This window comes from Chrysoperla carnea, chromosome 3 (genome assembly GCF_905475395.1).
Source record: "Chrysoperla carnea chromosome 3, inChrCarn1.1, whole genome shotgun sequence".
NCBI lineage: Eukaryota > Metazoa > Arthropoda > Insecta > Neuroptera > Chrysopidae > Chrysoperla > Chrysoperla carnea.
Window position 1 is genome coordinate 16,840,908 of NC_058339.1, and position 19,325 is coordinate 16,860,232.

At 29.2% G+C, this 19,325-nt stretch overlaps 1 protein-coding gene across 2 annotated transcripts in view; it reads left to right on the forward strand.

Annotated features, from left to right (window-relative positions):
* Positions 1-19,325, forward strand: part of LOC123296549 (myosin heavy chain, non-muscle) — a 78,077-nt gene that overhangs the window by 48,178 nt on the left and 10,574 nt on the right. For both annotated transcript variants that reach the window (XM_044878066.1, XM_044878065.1), the window contains exons 2-4: positions 3,554-3,710; positions 11,436-11,557; positions 18,247-18,267. In XM_044878066.1, the coding sequence (XP_044734001.1) occupies positions 3,554-3,710; positions 11,436-11,557; positions 18,247-18,267 (300 nt within the window). The remainder of the gene's footprint in view (positions 1-3,553; positions 3,711-11,435; positions 11,558-18,246; positions 18,268-19,325) is intronic.

Sequence of the window (19,325 nt, forward strand, 5' to 3'; positions counted from 1 at the left end):
AAAAATCCATTGCTTGGTTTAAAGTCTTTTATAATGATTTTCAACAACAAAATTATTAAGTTTCGCAATATGACATGGCACTGGTATTGTTTGTTCATCTAATTTGATTTGATTCTATTTTCATGATTATATTTGAGTGCACAAAGATAGATTAAGATTATATTTTGTATTATTTGTTACAAATAAAATATGTTATAATATTGAGTGAAGTAACATTGCCTACGGGATGATATTATTATATTGGTATAGTCAGTCACTTTATAGTCAAAGTACTTTTATTATGTTTTGTAGTACATTTCGTATACAGAATGGTCTCTAAAAATGATACACTATAACTTAAAAACACTTAATCTATAAATACATATACACTGCGTCCACAAAATCTGCACATGTTTTACCATTTGCTGATATTACTATATCATATGTTATAGCTGTATCAGTTAGAATGGTAAAACCTGTGCAGATTTTGTGACGCAAAAAAACACACATACCCTCTGAATAAATTATATAATTATATAATACTGGCAGTTATCCGCCCGCGTCGCTGGACAAATTCAAAACAAAGACTACCGCGCTATAGCCTTCACTTGCTCTCACTTATGTCCTATTTTGTTCACAATTTCAAGGGCTTAAATGTTTTAAACCCTAACTTTTTGAAATACCATGTATAGGCAGTGTTGATTACGTAGTTGTTGTTTTTTTACGTCATGTAAGCAAAGAATGATTGCCATTCTTACACACAAAGTAATAAGAGTATCTTTTTTGTCACTTCCTCAGTAGATATAGTATGTGCTATAAACAAACGAACACATACGTAATATATGTAACGTATAAATTTAAAATATATACAATACCTGTATAAAAACTATAATTTTCTTACCCTCACGGGTCAACAGTGATGTTGACCCATGCCCAATAAGGTGATAGAGTTTCACATTGCCAAAATGTTTCAATATTTCTCTCTTTACTTCTATGTTTGTCATACCATGTATATGAAATATACCAAGGTATACTAAGTTTAGTCCCAAGTTTGTAACGCTTAAAAATATTGATGCTATGAACAAAATTTTCGTATAGGTGTTCATAAAATCACTTAATTAGTCCATTTCCTGTTGTCTGTCTGTCTGTCGTCTATCGTATGTCCGTCTGTCATCACGATTACTCAAAAACGAAAAGATATCAAGCTGAAATTTGTATATCGTGCTGAGGACGTAAAAAGTGAGTTCAAGTTCGTAAATGAGCAACATAGATCAACTGGGTCTTGGGTTCGTAGGACCCATCTTGTAAACCACTAGAGATAGAACAAAAGTTTAAATGTAAAAAATGTTCCTTATAAAAAAAAAAACAACTTTTGTTTGAAACATTTTTTCGTTAACATCACTGTTTAGCCGTGTGAGCGCAATATTATATGGGTTTATCAGTTATATGTGTGTGACATGCATGTATATGTAATGTGACAGAGTAATCAACACTGTCTATACATGGTATTTCAACAATTTACTCAATCAATTGTTTGTTTTCACTTGTTTAAAGAATTGATTTTTGAAAGACCACCATGTATATTTGATATTTAGGAGTAAACTCGCCAACATATTAGAATTAGAATGCAAATAAAGTAACATGAAATGAACATTACTTCTTACAACAAGCATTAGCAAATAAAACAAACAAACAAATAATATCATACCTACTTGATATTATGAGTATCAGCTTCAACTATAAGAAGAATATAATTTTAAGTTTCATTTTAAATAAAAGTTGTTCTATTCTCTTATGTTTATGTCTGTTTTAATAATATATCTTCATCTAATCTTTTAAAACGTGTGTACATTTTACATGTATTTGTTGGTATATGTTGTGTAATTTTTGAAAACAAAATCAAATGTTTTGTCAAAAAATGACATTTGTTCGTTGTAAATATTCTTTGACTTGATTTATTCAAGGTTTCCCTTCAAATATACACGATAATTTTTATCTCTATTTGTGTAGTAATAGAAGTTAACTATATACCTTGTAGGTTAGGTTAGGTTAGAGTGGCTATCCTTGGGTGGAACGCACTTAGACCATAGGATGCGTTGTGATACCGAAAAGGGTTGGCCCATTCCCGGCCACTACTCCATGAACCATTTGGAACTGTTTCAAGAACAGCAGGAGGGCTTTGACGTCGACGGACTTAAGGTGGGAGAAATCGTCAAAGAGAGGCTGGCTCAAGTAAATCCATCTTCCCATGACAAGAGCTGAGCAGTGACAGAGAAGATGAGACATAATTGTCTCCACCTACTCACCACTGTGACAGCTCCTGCAGGAGTTGAGATACACTGCCAGGCCCAGGCGTTCAGCATGCCTGCCGCTCAACCAGTGTCCTGTAATAGCCACAACAATTTTGCTAATAGAGGCGCTTGAAATTGATATGAGATCTTCGAAACGCCAACGATTCTACTCAAACCATATATATACATAGTAAATATTTTTCATTCGAAAATCCGATGAGTTTTCAACAAATCTTAGCGCTTTAAGGACCAACACTCGCCAGTAATTGGGAGAGTAATTATTAATTAAAAATTCACTAAATAACATAACCATTCTCATAACATGTTATAAAAGAAAATTTTATATTCGTAAAAAATAATTTAAAATGGAATGCTAGTTACAAATGCTATTTTAAGTTTGTTGAATATTCTAATTGGATGGAAGATGTTTTAATTAATTATTTGTTAATGCAATATGTTTTTCCGCATTACTATCCTACTTATTACATACACCATACACGACTTTAATCAGCCATTGCTAATTGATTAATAGTTTCTATTTGCGAAATTATTTTCTAAATACAAAAACAACTACTACTCAAATTATTTTAGTTTATATTTGATGAATTTTGAACAACAATATGATCTAAGAGCCAGTATATCGTAAAAATTACGATGATCATAATGTCAGGAAAGAGTGCAGTCATCCCCTTTGTAGATCCAAGAATTTGGAAGATAAAACAAAAATATTTCGATTCTTAACTATGAAAATGGTATAACCAAAAATATGTCCGTTATACAGGGTATCTCATTTTAATCTATCACTCCCAACAATTTCGCATAAAAAATAACCTGAATGCCAGTTGTTGGGCTCGTAGGAGTGCACATGAAAGAAACTTTCAAGGTCAAAATCCCTTGAAACTTTCAAGGTCAAAATCCCTTGAAACTTTCAAGGTCAAAATCCCTTGAAACTTTCAAGGAATTTCATTCTTTAATTCATTAAAAAAGGCAGCTCAATTTCAAAACTACATAGATAGAAATCATCAAATTAGAAAATTGTCATCAGATTTATAAAGTTTTTCCCGATATCTTTGAAGAGCTGTCTTAATAGTAATTAAGAATTTGATGGTGTGAACCATAATAATCACACTAGCCTGAATGGCTTTTGCTAACGTATGAAAAGTAATCTCTAACACATATACATTAATTATTGTCGTAAATCATTACTAATACAATTATTAATTTTTTTTCTCGACATCACTAAAAATTTCTTTTTAGCTAACGCCTATAATTTTTTTTTTCAGACATATTCTGGACTGTTTTGTGTGGTAGTAAATCCATATAAGAGGTTACCTATTTATACAGAAAGGATAATGGAAAGATATAAGGGGATAAAACGGCATGAAGTACCTCCACATGTATTTGCCATCACAGACACAGCGTATCGTTCAATGTTACAAGGTAGGTACCAATACCAACATAATTTTAATTTTATACTTTAAATTATTATCAATTATGTTTTAAAAACATCTTCGTTAATTTCAATTTTAAATTTAGCATGAAAATGTTTCATATGAACAACGTTGAACGTATGAAACGAGCCATTGACTTTAAGAATACGTTATTTATTTGAAATGTAAACTATTTTTTTTTTATGATAGTATTTTTGTTTTGATTTTTATTGTGCCAAAAATTTTTAATAATAACAACATGTTTAACGGTTATTGTTTTGATAGCGATTAATTTTCATTGTAAACAATGAAATTGAACATAAAGAGATGCGTAGATATCTATCTGGTAACGATAAAAATATCTCGTTAATATTTAAAGAAAGTTTTTTTTAAATATAAGTTGGATTTGTACATTTATAATTTGAAATAAAATCAAAACAGTATGAGATATCAAGATTATTTTGTTTTAGCTTTAGACATTTAACTTTTTAACTTTAGACAAAAGAAAATACAAGCTGTATAACAATTTTCAGCTTTAATAATTTATTTAAATACCAAGGAAATCATAAATGAATCTGATGTGTATTTATTGTTCATAAATAAGGGCTGACTGAACAGCCTTGTTCCAACACCTAACTGACTGACAATCATAACTGTTATTTATATGCAATATATAATATGTATAACAATTTTCAGCTTAAGTAAATTCATTTTAGTACCACGTAAAACTTAATCGTTTCGATAGCATATACCAACTGTTTTTGTACCATCTAGGCATATACATGTCTGTAGTATGACTGAATACATCCGTTTAGTAATGCATCTAAGCGAGATTATCTAAAAAACTTCCACTCTCCAAGCGTCTCCCAAATAATGTTAAATACATGTATATAATACATCTCGCTTAGATGCATTACTAAACGGATGTATTCAGTCATACTACAGACATGTATATGCCTAGATGGTACAAAAACAGTTGGTATATTTGACCTCTGTCCTATCGTTTGCTTGACTGACCGCAGTATGTGTGTGTACACAACTACTGTTCAACGATTTTCTTTTGGCATGGCTCTTCCATTATTACTGCCCGTTTCCAAATCCATGTCTAGATATGGGTAGATAAATATCCATGCTAGAATAATAATTTCCAGTTCGAAGATTGAGCAATAAAAAAAAATTACAACAAATGAATTTCAGTCAATGTAAATATATTTATTATTGCTTGTTCATAAAATTAAACATTCCAATGTTGACTTCAACAACAAAAATTGTTTTTAATTAATTGATAAAATATTTTGATATTAATTAAAGTAGAACACACAAATGTGCATTGCTTGCAGTCCAACCACTGCACGGTATAGTTAAGACTTTATTTAGTAACTGTATCTATTATTGTTTTGTTTAAAAATGTTTTTTAATATCAACACAATAATTGAATATCAGTTCACAAAAAATAATAATTAAGACTATAAAGTTTGAAATTGTTATAAAAAAAAATGTAATTATGTATCAATTTAAAATTATTTTAAGATTTTCATAAGGTATGATCATAATTTCCAACTAGTTGTCTGTGACTGAGCTTACAAAAATTTAAAGTCGAATTTTTCTTTATCAATAACTTAAATGGGCTTTTATCTCTTGACTCCAACTAATTTTCACCAAACCCATATAAACCTGCATTCTAGTTTTTTAATTCTAAGTTTTTCTAGCTGCAAAGTTAGCGTATTTTCTTTCGATTAATTGCAACAAGGATATATTTTAAATCAAATTTCCTCCGAAAGCTAAAGATTTTCGAACAATGTTTTAAATAAAAAATTTTTTTTTTTTGTGAGGATTAACTCTTTAAGTTAAAGAGTTATTCTATCTCTTATTAGGATTTAATTTGACTATTAAAACAACTCTGAGAACTAGCTCGAATCTCATGTCAAAACCCCATCAAACTTTGCAACTTTTTTCATAAGAGAACATCTTTTATTATATCTCATACACAAGTTGTTTACTTAAATCAAAGTTTAAAGTGCTATCTATCATTCTTAATGGAAAACCTTGTTATAAGTAATATTATAATAATATAATTATACTAAATCCATCAAGATATTTAATATGCATGTTTATTAAATATAATATTGTAATTGATGCTCATCGTTCATCATAATATAGGTACTTTTTATCGGTACAGGAAATGATTACATTTATCAATTAATTATAAATTCTATTTCAAGTGTTACTTTATACTCATTTGTCGTTAAGCGCAGTAGTTTTAGTCAAGATATATTTACGCCTTTTTCAAAATAAACAATAACAATATTTATTCAAGTGTTTCAAAAATGAATCATCTTTAAATTTGTCACAAAGTGCAGAAATTATATCGACTTATTAATAAACACGTGATTTAATAAATACCCTTGAAACAGTTTTGCTAGGAAAATTTCGATGTAATTCCCACTTATTGATAAAATAACAGAATAGTATCCCAACTTCTGTAAATATTTTTTCGTTTCTTTCTATTTATTCAAATGAAAATACGTAATATGCGTTTTCTATTGAAGTGTACAGTCTTATTCTCATTTGTTCAGTGGTATCATGTGTTAATATAACAAAAGTTATTTAAAGTATTATGTACAAAGGACTTTGACTACAGTACACAATGTAAAGGATTTCACTTCAAATCAATTTAACAGATTTTGATTGTTCTATTTTGTAAAGGCAAGCGTTTAATTCAATTTTTATACCATGTATATGAAATATATCAAGGTGTACTAAGTTTAGTCCCAAGTTTGTAACGCTTAAAAATATTAATACTATGAACAAAATTTTGGTATAGGTGTTCATAAAATCGCCTAATTAGTCCATTTCCGATTGTCTGTCTGTCGTCTGTCTATCCGTCTGTCATCACGATTACTCAAAAACGAAAAGAGATATCAAGCTGATTTTTTATAGCTTGCTTAGGACATAAAAAGTGAGGTCGAGTTCGTAAATAAGCAACATAGGTCAATTGGGCTTTGGATCCGTAGGACCCATCTTGTAAACCGTTAGAGATAGCGTTCCTATAATTTTTTTGCTGCAAATTACTAATTGAATTTAAATAATTAACAATCCAAAATGATTAAACAAAAATTAAACGCAGGAAATACCTTATCTAACATATAAAATTATAAAAATAATCGCATGAGAAGTAAAATTATCAGCGAATGCGATTACATTTTTTCTTTTAATTTACGATTTCGGTTTGTATGGCATGAAGCGTTACATATTTAAGATACGCCATTTAAAAGCCTTTTGATTAAAATTTTTACACTTTTAACCATTTTCTAACTTTTTGACATGCATTGTAAGTATTTTTTCCAATAAAAGGTAAAATCAAAAAACCCAATGACTAATATGTCTAGAAAAAAATTAAATATTTTTGAAAGTTATTGTTAAAAATTACCAACAAATATTTAACACTTGATATCATAATTCATAATGTTCTTACGCATGTTCTTGCCAATATTTATGAATCATTAGTAATAAAATATTTGAGTTTTTAAAATCTAAATTAAACAAAGGTGCATTTTGTCTTTAAATATCATAATACAGATAATGATATTATTTGAAAGTAATTTTTACAAAAATTGGTAAAAAATATTATCATCATAAAGATAAATTCCAGCCAAGTACATAAAATTGATTGTTCGAATTGTTAGGAATCCGTAACTGAAATAAAAATTTTAAATATTTTGTCGGTTAGTTAAAATAAAGTCTGCATTATGAAAAGTTAGTAATACAAATTATTTAGTGGTATTTTAAGCTTTTTATTTCATCGTCTAGATTTTTAGGAATATTGATTAAATTAACAAAACGATGTAATAGCTCAGTGTAGGTGATGTAAACTAAATTAGTTTACCATCTCTATAAGTTGAATATTTAAAAATTTTTACATTTTAAGTAATTGTTGTAATTATTACTTATTTGAACACTCTAATGTCATAGTAGAGAGGGTTCCTGTATATTTTTTACGATCAAACATTTTTGTAACAATGTTGGTGACAAATGTCTAGACTTTGCTATTATACCGTAAAAAATAGAAAAATTTGTAACCCCATTTTAACGATCTGTCTCTTTTTTATCTGTATGGAAATTACACTGTGTGCTAATGTTGACAATCATTAAGTTGACAAACATTACATGTTATACAAAGTTTAAAAATACCCTTAACGCAGAAGCGAATTAAATGTCGAAAGCATCCTAGTCAAGCACCCCGTCGGTGCCTCTCGAGCAACCATATATTATAAATTTTAACTAGTACTTATACAATAAGTATATTTTTGTTTAAAAACTTCCACACGCGCCCCTTTGTAACCTCGGGCCCGTAAGCATGTGCCTAGTTTAACTTATGGATAATCCGCCTCAACCCTAACGCATCAATTAAAATTAAATAAATTTAACAAGCCGAGGGGTGGGTCTAGTGCGACCTTTGAGATCCACAAGAATAACTTCCGAATAAGAATAACTTAAATTTGACCGACTCGAAACGACTTAAAAGTTATGAAATTCTTATCGGATCATATTGCCATTAATACGTTTCGATCGATACTTAAACGAAGTCGATATCAAATTTTTGTTCGTGCAATATCGATCTGGAAAAACTAAAAAAAATACTCCACCGATTCGAAACGATTCGACCGAATGTTATGAAATTCTTTTCGGGTCATATTGCCATTAATACGCTTCGATCGACACTGAAACGAAGTCGATATCAAATTTTTGTTCGCGCAATATCGATCTGGAAAAACTAAAAAAATACTCCACTGACTCGACCGAATGTTATGAAATTCTTTTCGGATCATATTCCGTTAATATTTTTTTAAAGCGATATCAATCGGGAGGTCACGAAATTGATCTCTTCTTTCAGCTATTAGTCCTGGGAAAGAGATTTCCGGGACGAAGATTTTAGTAAAGGGATTTAGGTTGAGTTTACTATAATTGGGTCTTATATAAATGTACGCGACTGGATAAAATGTTAAAATTTCATAAAACGGATAAAACATTAGTATTTCATAAAAAGAAAAACAAAATCATAAAAAATATACTTTTCAGAAAATGCAAATCAATAACATAATTCCACACATATGTTGTTATTTTGGTAATGATTCTCTTTGAGCCGGATATAAATATAGATTTCACTAAAAGAATCAGAGGTCAATAACAGACAGGTATTTAAAAATGAATGAATTATTATATTCTACATACATTACATTATTGGGCGCCAAAAAAATATTTCATTTCTTTTGGGTGATGAAAAAGATGTAAGTATGACGATTATGAAAATGTAAAATAATTAAAATTTTATTATGTCCATTGTATTTAAATTTTTGGCACCTACCAAGATTTAAAACAACTTAATAATATACATACATAGGTTTATAAATGGGAAAGTGTCATACCTTGGATTACCTCGGAGTAAAAGAGCTCTTGCATAAGAGATCTGCACAAAGGAATTTGATAAAATTTTGACGTAATAATTTTAAATACAAAATTCCGGCACCTGCATTATATTTAACTTAAATATATTACTTACAGTCTTTTCAAACTTAACCTCCTCAATATTTTACAGTTTATTTAAAATCAAAGTATAGCATAACAAAATACCCACCAATATGCTGTGATGTAGGTTATGTTATGTTATTTTAAACACACACAAAAATACTTTTTGCATTAAAAATTGTATTTCTATTTTATTTGAAAACAAAAGCACATTGATCAACCATTAAATCGATTGCTTGCTTTCTAGTAAGTAAAATTCGCCTTAGTATAGTTGGTATTTCCACGGTACAACATTTTACCTTATGTATACAAATACATATTATTTTAAAATTATTCAAAAATAATATTTTGAAAATACTAATATATTAACATTTTTAAATTGTGTGTTTATTTTTAATCACTCAATTAATTTTATATCACGATATCAAATTTTAATTGTTTTCAATATAATTCTAATTTACTATGATTTTATACGTTCAGTTTTACCTCCGATCAGCTTGTATACCACCTCAAACAAGCCGTACCTACTTAAGTATTTTTGTTTTTAATACGTTCATGGTTCACTTCTGAATTTTTAAATAATGATTAATGTTATCAAGTGGCCACAGTGCTCAACAATTTTCCTGCCGCGTTTTTTAAAACGATAACTCAAATAGGACGTCTTCATGCTCATTTGAAAACGCGGCCTTTTCTAAACAAATCGTAGACAAAAGTTTGATAGACTCATCTAAAGGAAGCCACTCACAAAGTTTCAAGTCTACAAAGATCTAGAAAAATTCTGTCAAACTTAGAGATTTATAGTCAGTTTTGTTTCTACTCTTCAAGAACTAATATTTCCCACATCCCGTAAGGATAGTACAGGGTCGTTTGATCTAAATTCGATTCCCATAATATTAGAGCGGAATCTTTTCTACGCGTGAAAATTGAATGCAAGACACAAACGTATAAATAAATAGCAAAGACGTTTTTTTTTAAATGAAATTATAAATATTTTAAAATACAAACAAGTACTAAAACAAATTTTATCATCATCCACTTCAAATTATTTTTCAAGGACATCGTTTGTGTATTGGCTGTTCATTTGATGTTTTAAATTGAAATTTATTTTGTATGACTGATTTTGTGTTGTATGTTACCAATAGAGTATTATTTTTATTTGCATTTTCAGATAAAATATTATGTTTTGGTTTGTTCAAAAATACCTATGTCCTCGGCAAAATTGTCACATTGGTGCCTTTTCACAATTTCCCACAAATTTTTTTGTAGAAATAGATTTATTTCAAGTTCAAAACGTGTTAATTGATCACAAAGCGAATTAAAGTATGTGCGACAAATCATTAAATCTGATTATTCGCTAATTTATTCGAAGCTCTCTAAAAACGAAATAGTGAGAAGTATAAAAAATCACTTTGTAGTGACTATTCACTATTTTCACTATTTCAAACTTAAGAGAGCATAAGCGAAATAGCTGGCTAAACGCATTCTGGGATTTTTGTAAATAATTGAGTTTCGATAAACATTTTCAAGCCTGTAAAGTTATGAGCATGGAGTATGGAGGGTAGAGATAAAGATAATCATCTCTGTATATAAAAATATCCTCGAAAAACAGAAAATTGGTAACGCTGCTATAGCAAAAGTGTACGTTTTAAAAGAAAGTAATAAAATTAAGATAAAGATCTTAACATGTTATTAGAGAAGGATAGAGAAGTTCACATCAAACACAAAGTAATAAGAGTAAGATGAAAATATAACCAAGTTATTAGAGAAGAGTAGAGAAGTTTATATCAAACATCGCTACACAAGCGCCATTCTGGTCAGTTTTAGAACTATTATTTTGGACACTTTTTTTGCTAATATTTTCACTGAATATAGCTTAAAATGATGAATGAACTAAAACAAAGGTAACAATAAAAGTGTATCTCAACCTTTAACGCACACGAAACGAAAAATTAATAGTTTTATCTTCGAGCGTGAGCATTTAAAAAAAATCTGCATATTGATATCTTTAATAGTTTTTGGTTGATTAAAATAAATATTGATCAATTGTTGTCAAGTCTGTCTTGAAATTCGTAATCAACGTTCAAAATACTTCAAAATATTTTAAGGGTATTCATAATTATCTCAGTGCGGAACCCTTCTAGGTCTGGGATATAAAAATTGTACCCCGACCTAAAAATGTATTTTAACATAAGGTAATTTTTTGTTTCAGAGCGAGAAGATCAATCAATACTTTGTACAGGGGAATCTGGTGCAGGTAAAACAGAAAACACAAAGAAAGTCATTCAATATTTAGCATACGTAGCAGCCTCAAAACCAAAAGGATCAGCAGCGGTAAGTAATCCAAAAAAAAAACTTATTCTTAATTTATTTCTTTTCTGTTGTACACTTTTGATACATGTAAAATTTTATTGCATGCCACTCGAAACAAAAAGCACGACTTTTCTTATGAAGTGTTTCGAAGAATATTATTTTTGGTAAATTTTTTATTTTTTTATTTAAAGAATATTCTGCTGCTTGTAGAAAGACTTATTTCAAAACCACTTTCTAATTAAATGTTTCTATTATGGATATAACTTGCCTCTATTATTTTTGTATTCAGTAACGTTCTATAAATGGTTGTCATACACACTTGTCTTAACCGTATTAGGCGCCTCACTCAATGATCTATCTATCCGTTTACAAAAAAAAAATGTTTCTGTAGGCGTTATAAATTTTTTTTTTGAGTTTATTGTGCTGAGATTTTTAATTTTTCTGTTAGGTAATGATTGATGATAAATTTAACGTATTGATGAATTGTATTTTTTACAAATCAAAAGGCCTTGCCAATAATACGTTTGCTATCAATTGTACGTTTTTTGTTGTCTATTTGAAAAGTTGCAATTACTTTCAATTCTGTTTGTAAATTTATTCAGGATACCGTAACATAGTACATAAATTATAATTGAGCATCTGATATACGATATTATAATTGTGCAAGTTTGGATGGATAGATGGATGTTTGTTACTCAATCACGTCAGAACGGTTGAACGTATCTGGACGAAATTTGGCACAGAGATAGATTATAGCCTAGAATAGCACAAAGGCTTAATTAATTTAAATAGTAACGATAAAAACTCTCAAAATCTCTTATAATCGCGAGTAACACCGCGGGGCGCAGCTAGTAGTATATACATATTTTACCTCGTATAAGATTAAAGCGTTCTATTAAATTAATCCGAAAACCTTGCTGTTTTAGAATTCGTCCATGAAAGGTTTTCTTGATATCTTTGTTTTAATCGAGTAGCTAAAAAATTGAATTTTCCGGCCACCATTTTAAATTTGCACATTTTATAGCCTGATTTAGATTTAGCGACCTCGCAAATCCCCAGATCAACATCGTTTTCTTATTTTATAGTTAGATTCAAATTCAATAACCCAAAAGCCTCCAGAATGGTATTTTCATCCTTATTTATTTTTTTAAATACGTTTCGGGAGCATATAAGTCAAATTTCTGAAAAAAGGGAGTAGGGATGGGTCACAAAATAATTTAAAGAGCTTAATTACAAAGAAAATGAGCCGTGTTAGATCGAAATTGGTTCATTATCAAAAAAGTTAGTTAGTGGGAAAATCATAAGTGACCATAAATCTAACTCACTCTCTACTATTTCCAGCATGATATTTGCAGTTCCCATGCTTAAACTATGGCAAAATGTTTTCCAACAGAATTTAACGAGAAATTAAATTGAAAAACGACACGTCCAAAGTTGCAACTATGGGATCCATCAGCTATTATTCTGAGCTTGTGAAAAAAAATAGCCAATCTTTTGACAAGTCATGCTGGGAATCCCTTAAGTAATATTTTTAATGTTTGCCTCAAAAAGAACACCCTGTATTTTATGCACGTTTACAGCTATCGAAATTTTGTACATACAATAATTTCATTTCATTACTTGTTGATAGGCCAGACATTTAATTTCCAAAAAGAAAGTCCGTTAAAATTTATGAATTTATATCTTGATTAATTTATTACATTTTTAATAACAATTTTAATTGTACAAGAACAAAAAATGATGACGTTTTTATATAAATAATACCCAAACAACATTAATTAACATTTCATATTATTTATGATCTAATTTCACCAATTATGTCAAAATATTATCTGAAAATTATACTCAAATATAATAAGAATATTATTTGATTGAAGTTGAAGTATTCAGTTTTATATGGATATGATGGATGTAAAGGTAATTTTTCAAAGTATATACGGCGTCATATTTATCTTTGACTTGGATATCCGTTTATAGTCATCACCATATTTGGTGTTTATTATATTATGGTGTAATAATATTAATAACAAGCACCAATCTTGTTTACTTAACATCAGGAGCGTAGCTACCGCCATATCAAAGATAGTAATGATTTAAGGACCTCTCCAAATCAAACAACAACATAAAATCTATCATAATCTTCTTTATATATACAAATTACGTGTCACGTTGTTTGTCTGCGATGGACTCCTAAACTATTGAACTGATTTTAAATTTGATTTGCACATTGTGTGCAATTTGATCCAATTTGAAAGATAGGATAGCTTACATCTCAATTTATAGGCGTAATATTATTTTATTGCAAATTATTTGACAGTCACAATTATCTGTTAGCTCAAAACGATTCTAACAGATGGCGATATCTGTTGACTGGATTGAGTAAGTATTCAATAGATGGCACTATATTAAAAATACAAACGTTTCATATAAGCTTTCTATGTAAAAAAGCATCGGGGTATATCTTCATAACTAATGTACTCCTACTGTTCCCCTTGAATAGTTTACTATAATGCAATATAAGCAGAACCTTAGCCATAGCAACGCGTGGCCGGATCTGTTAGTGTATAATAATAATGGAAGCAAGTGGTTTTTCACCGGAATAGATTAAAGGACCCCTCGAACCAGAATCCATCTCAAAATTTATCAGAATATATAATAATAATGATGGTGGCAAGTGGTTAATTTCACCGGAATAAGTACATTCGAAATCTGGAGTTATTCATAAGAATACTCACAAAAACAGTTAAACAGTAGAACGCCAATAAAATGAACAGCTATAAAAAAAACTATGTCGGTACAAAAATTTTTACGGTTCTTTTACCAACAGAAAGTCGAATTCTCTTGAACGAAACGTTTTCGAAAAAGAACCCTTCCCTCCAAGCTCCCAGCTACGCTCCTGTTTGACATAGAGTTTAAGTATAGTACATAGTATTTGGTCTTGGCAACAATATTATAATATGTACTTTACTGGTCAGCTCGTTTAACTTATAATGGACCACTTCTCACAAACAACTAGACTTATTTGTAAAATTTAAAAATATAGGTTTTTAGTTCAATACAATATTCTTTTTATTGCACATGGAATATTTTTTTTATTTTTCATTAATTTTGCATTTAAGATTAAGTAATTATTAACTGTTTGCCTATTTTTAGTTAGTTGACAAATATTCAAAATATATATTATTTATAAACTATCTTCCGTGGGAAATTTCATAAATATGGAAGAAGTTTATCGTAATGAGACAAATCTCTTTAAATGGAATAAGTTTTTCCCTATAATCGTATTTTTAAATTCCAATATGTTCATGTGACAAGTTAACAAAATTAATCTATTCCGTGCAATTTTTTTCTTTATGGAACGCAAAGATACAGTGTGAGTACTATCAAGCAACTGAGTTGTCCTTCTACGAAGGGGTTGCCAGAAAAAGTATCAAAATAGTCTAAATGAAATGTCGCACAAGCATCAGGCCGGTTTCAAGTCCAAATCGAGCCTATTTCGAAAAAGATTACGAATATCTGAAAGTACTTTTCCAAGAGGTTATTTTGTGCGCTGATCACGAATTTTTAAGTCATTCTGCTGCCCAAAATGAGGAAAAAAAAGATGTGCCAATTTGGCGCATTTTTATCGCAGCTATTGCTTTTGTATTGATAATGGAATTTCGAAAAAATTTCGGCTTCTAAATCAACCATTTCCCGGAAAATCGTCAAGTTTAAGTCAAAAAATGCAGTTATTGAAAAAAAATCAAAATAAGTCTTGAAGATTTAGATCAATATAACCTAAAAATATCATTCATTGCAGTCTTGGCTAATACCCTGACTTTTGAGGTATCTTTGAAAAATTTGGGCCTCGAAAAAGTAGTAAGTTTGTGAGGTTAGAATTATTTTAGGTTGGCCAAATTTTATACGTAATTAAAGTAGGCTACGGTCGAACTTTTGTATCCGGCCGATTTATTTTATCACCTAGAACTGAAGATATTGATCAAAATGCGTTTGGGGCTGCTCTAAGCCCAATTTTGTGCCTAACAAAAAAAAAGTGATAGATTTGGGCACCCTTAGTCTAAAATTAAATTTGCGAAATTATAATATTCGAGTTTCGAAGTTCAACTGTATTTTTAAAGAAACTGATTTATATTTATCGTTTCAAAAATAATTAACTGAATCCATTCCATTTCATTACACAATATTATTGTTTAAGCTTTGTTCTTTAGTTAAAAGAGAACAAAACAAATCATATTTCTGGTTTAAATCTTTCAATAGACATAATAAATTAGCATTTAATGTTTTTAAATAAAAAATAATATTTTTGGCGAACTCATGTGTAAATATTTAATCGAACAACTGATATATAATTTTACAAAAATAATAATCAAAATAGATTGTTGCCAGCAAAAATTAAAATTTTGATTTATGAATATAATTTGTACGATTTTTATTTTATTATTTTTATATTTAGTGTTTTTATTGTCACGTATTATAGACGAATCATTTTAGATCAAAAAAAGCCTAAAATGAAGAATTTGTATATACCTCAACCTATCGGGCCGGTTTTTTTTTTAAATGTTCAGAAAGGTCCATATATCAAAAACTGCATCAAACTTTTTGCCGCTAGAAAGTTTGACCATTGCTATGGGCCAAATAAGTCCATTGTTATAATCCATTTCTGAGATGATTTTGGAAAATTTTAAAACCTTGAAAATATGCAACAAAATTGGCCAGAAACGTATACTCGGAGGTTTTCGAGGTAACTGATCACTATTCCAGAGTCAGAATTTCGATATAATCCCCTCTCTTGGAGTAATTTTTCCCGCTGGTCAAAAATTGCAATATTCTGTAAATATTCAATAAAATTGACCAAAAAGTATGCTTCTAAAATTTACAGATTATTGCAATTTTGGACCAGACAGGTGAATTACCCCAAGAGGGGGGGGGGATTATATCGAAATTCTGATTTCGGAATAATTAGTTTCTGGCCCATATTTTCAAAGTTTGAAAATTTTTAAAAATCACCTCAGAAATGGATTTTAATTTTTGACCCATTTGGCCCATAGCAAATACCAAAATTTTCCAACGGAAAAAGTTAGGTGTAGATCTTGATATATGGACCTTCCTGATCATTTAAAAAAACAAAAACTTTCCCGATAGGTTGAGGTACAAAAAAATTGTCTATGAAATGCTAAAATGACACGACTATTAAAAGAATTTCAAATGTAAGCAATATTATTTTTATAAAAATTCAACAAAAGTACATGACATTACCTCATATATTTGTTTTATAATGTTTTTTTTTTCTCAGCATGTCATTATGTAAATATTTAACATTTTTTAGTAGAATTTTTATTGTCACAATTTTTTTAGAACATATTTTATTCAGTTTTTTACTTTGTTATTTTTCAAGATCAAGTGTGATTAGATAGTGTATGTTAAAATTTACATACCTATTATTGTTAGTCTACTAAATCCCAAGCCAATTCTTCGATTATACTATTTTAAAAACTCAATAATTGTATTGACCTCTGATCCGAATGACGATTTGATTTATCATAACAATTTCAGAAGAAAATATTTTCTTGTTTTCATACTTTTAAGAGCGCGATTCTGTAATTGTCGGGGTTTTAGTTTTCGAACTTTTAGTTATTTAAACCATTTGGGGTTATAATTTCTTGAGAAAGTATAACAACAATATGTTACACAATATATATTTGAAAAGAGCTTTCATAGCTTTATGTTCCCTAGAGGGCGCCGTATTAAATTTAATGTGACGGTACATAGCCTATAACCAGCGGATGATCAAGACGCTTCTAACGATACCTCATTTGTCAAATTATGATAAGTAGTTTAGAAGCTAGGTCAGAACAGATGAACATACATATCGGTCAAACACATAATCCTCGCCATAGACCTTTTCATCGATTTGCTTTTGTTTCGGACAGTTATCAAAAAACTATTCAACCTAAGAAAGTTAAATATATTTTATCTTTATCAAACAGCGCTTCTTGACAAGGATAGAAGATTTAAGATATGTCTTTACTTGATTGAAAACAGTCCGAAACAAAAAAAAAATCATTTTGTAAATGCAAAGCCCTATTGTGTAGTCGGGGTAAAAAGTCTATTTTCCACAAATATTTACCTTTTCCTAATACTTTAAATTTATATCATTTGAAAATTTAGACATTTGAAAATCATACAACACATTAAAAAATCCTTTGTTCTAATTCATCCGCCGTTTTCCATGTTATTCCTGAGACATTTTATACAAACACTGTTAAGTTGATTGTTTCTGCTATATACATTTCCCTATCACTATTCCCGAATATTGTATTTGAAATAATACCCCATTGTGAAAATAAACTAAGTAATTAGAAAAAATGGAAATCATCTTTTACCCTTATTTATTTTTATAGAAAGTGGTTTTTTTGTTGATTACTTAGAAAATAAGTAGAAATTTCTTTGCTTATTTCGTAGTTGAAGCTTTTGAGTTATAAAAAATTAGCATGTGTAAAGTGTACTATTCTACAATTTGAACTTTGTAAATATGTAATACATTATATCTTTTTAAATGAATAATTGTAAATGATTTAAATTTTTATTCTGTTTCGATTTATTCTATGTGGCGGTCCATTTGGGTTCATTTAACGAATGATCTGTTATATTGTTGTGGCTCTGTATCTATATATGCACACTTTGATATTCTTTCTGCATGTGATGTGTAGCCGCCAAATCCAGCATTAATCGTAAGTATTTTTTTAGATTACTTTTATTTTCTTAATTTACTTTATAAGGTCAATGGTATCAATTTAGAAGTTTTTGAAAAGATAAACACTTTTCAATCATTATTTTAATTGATCAGACATTTTAAGTAATTAGTAGGTACACGCTAAAAATTTTATTTATTAAGCCCATAAAAAATTACTCAAACATATTGTAATAATTTAGTAGTCAAATTTGGATGTTTTTTCGGTTATTTTCTAAAACTTGATTATAGACATTCTGATTATAGTGACATCTTATAAAAAAGTAAAAATCAGCTGGGCCAGTTTTTGTAGTAAATTGAGATCTAAGGCTGTCCCAAAGTTTTTGATTTAATTTTTGAATTTTCAAATTATCTTTGGTTATAAAATGGTGTTAAAAAATTACAGGATGCATCACTATTAATCGGATATTCACTATCAATCGAAATTAACCTGTTCCCTTTAGAGATTCAATCTTGGATTTTTTTCATTATTGAACTTTCTGTTCAAAGAAAGGCCATTCGGCTGACATAAAATTGTATCGCAATCACTTACAGACTCATTTTGATTGATATTGAATCTCCGGTAAAACTCACGCTGTAACGAAGTCACCGTCTAGTGTCTTCGAAAAAAAAAAAAAAAAAAAAAAAAACAAGCATACTCGAATATACGTTGTTCTAGCGTTCTCGATGATGACGACAACTCAATCCTTTGAAAAAATGGTCATTTTTCTCCAACCGTTTCCAAAAGTTAATTTATGAAAAAAAAAACGGAAAAATATTCTTTTAACTAAATTTTCAACGTGCATTTAAATTGACCACGTCGTTATTATTTTCTGCAGTGGCTTCCTGGTCCTTTTTAAAAATATAAATTTCAGAACAGTTTCCTGTATTAATCGTGGTGTTATTCAATTTTTCGTTTCATTAAAATTTCAAAATGCTAAAACTTGCAAACACAACATTTTTTGTTTGTTTTCTGTTTAGTTTCATTTTTTTTATATTTATTAAACTTAAGCAAATATTTAATAATGAAATAGTTTTAGTTTTGTTTAATTAATAGAA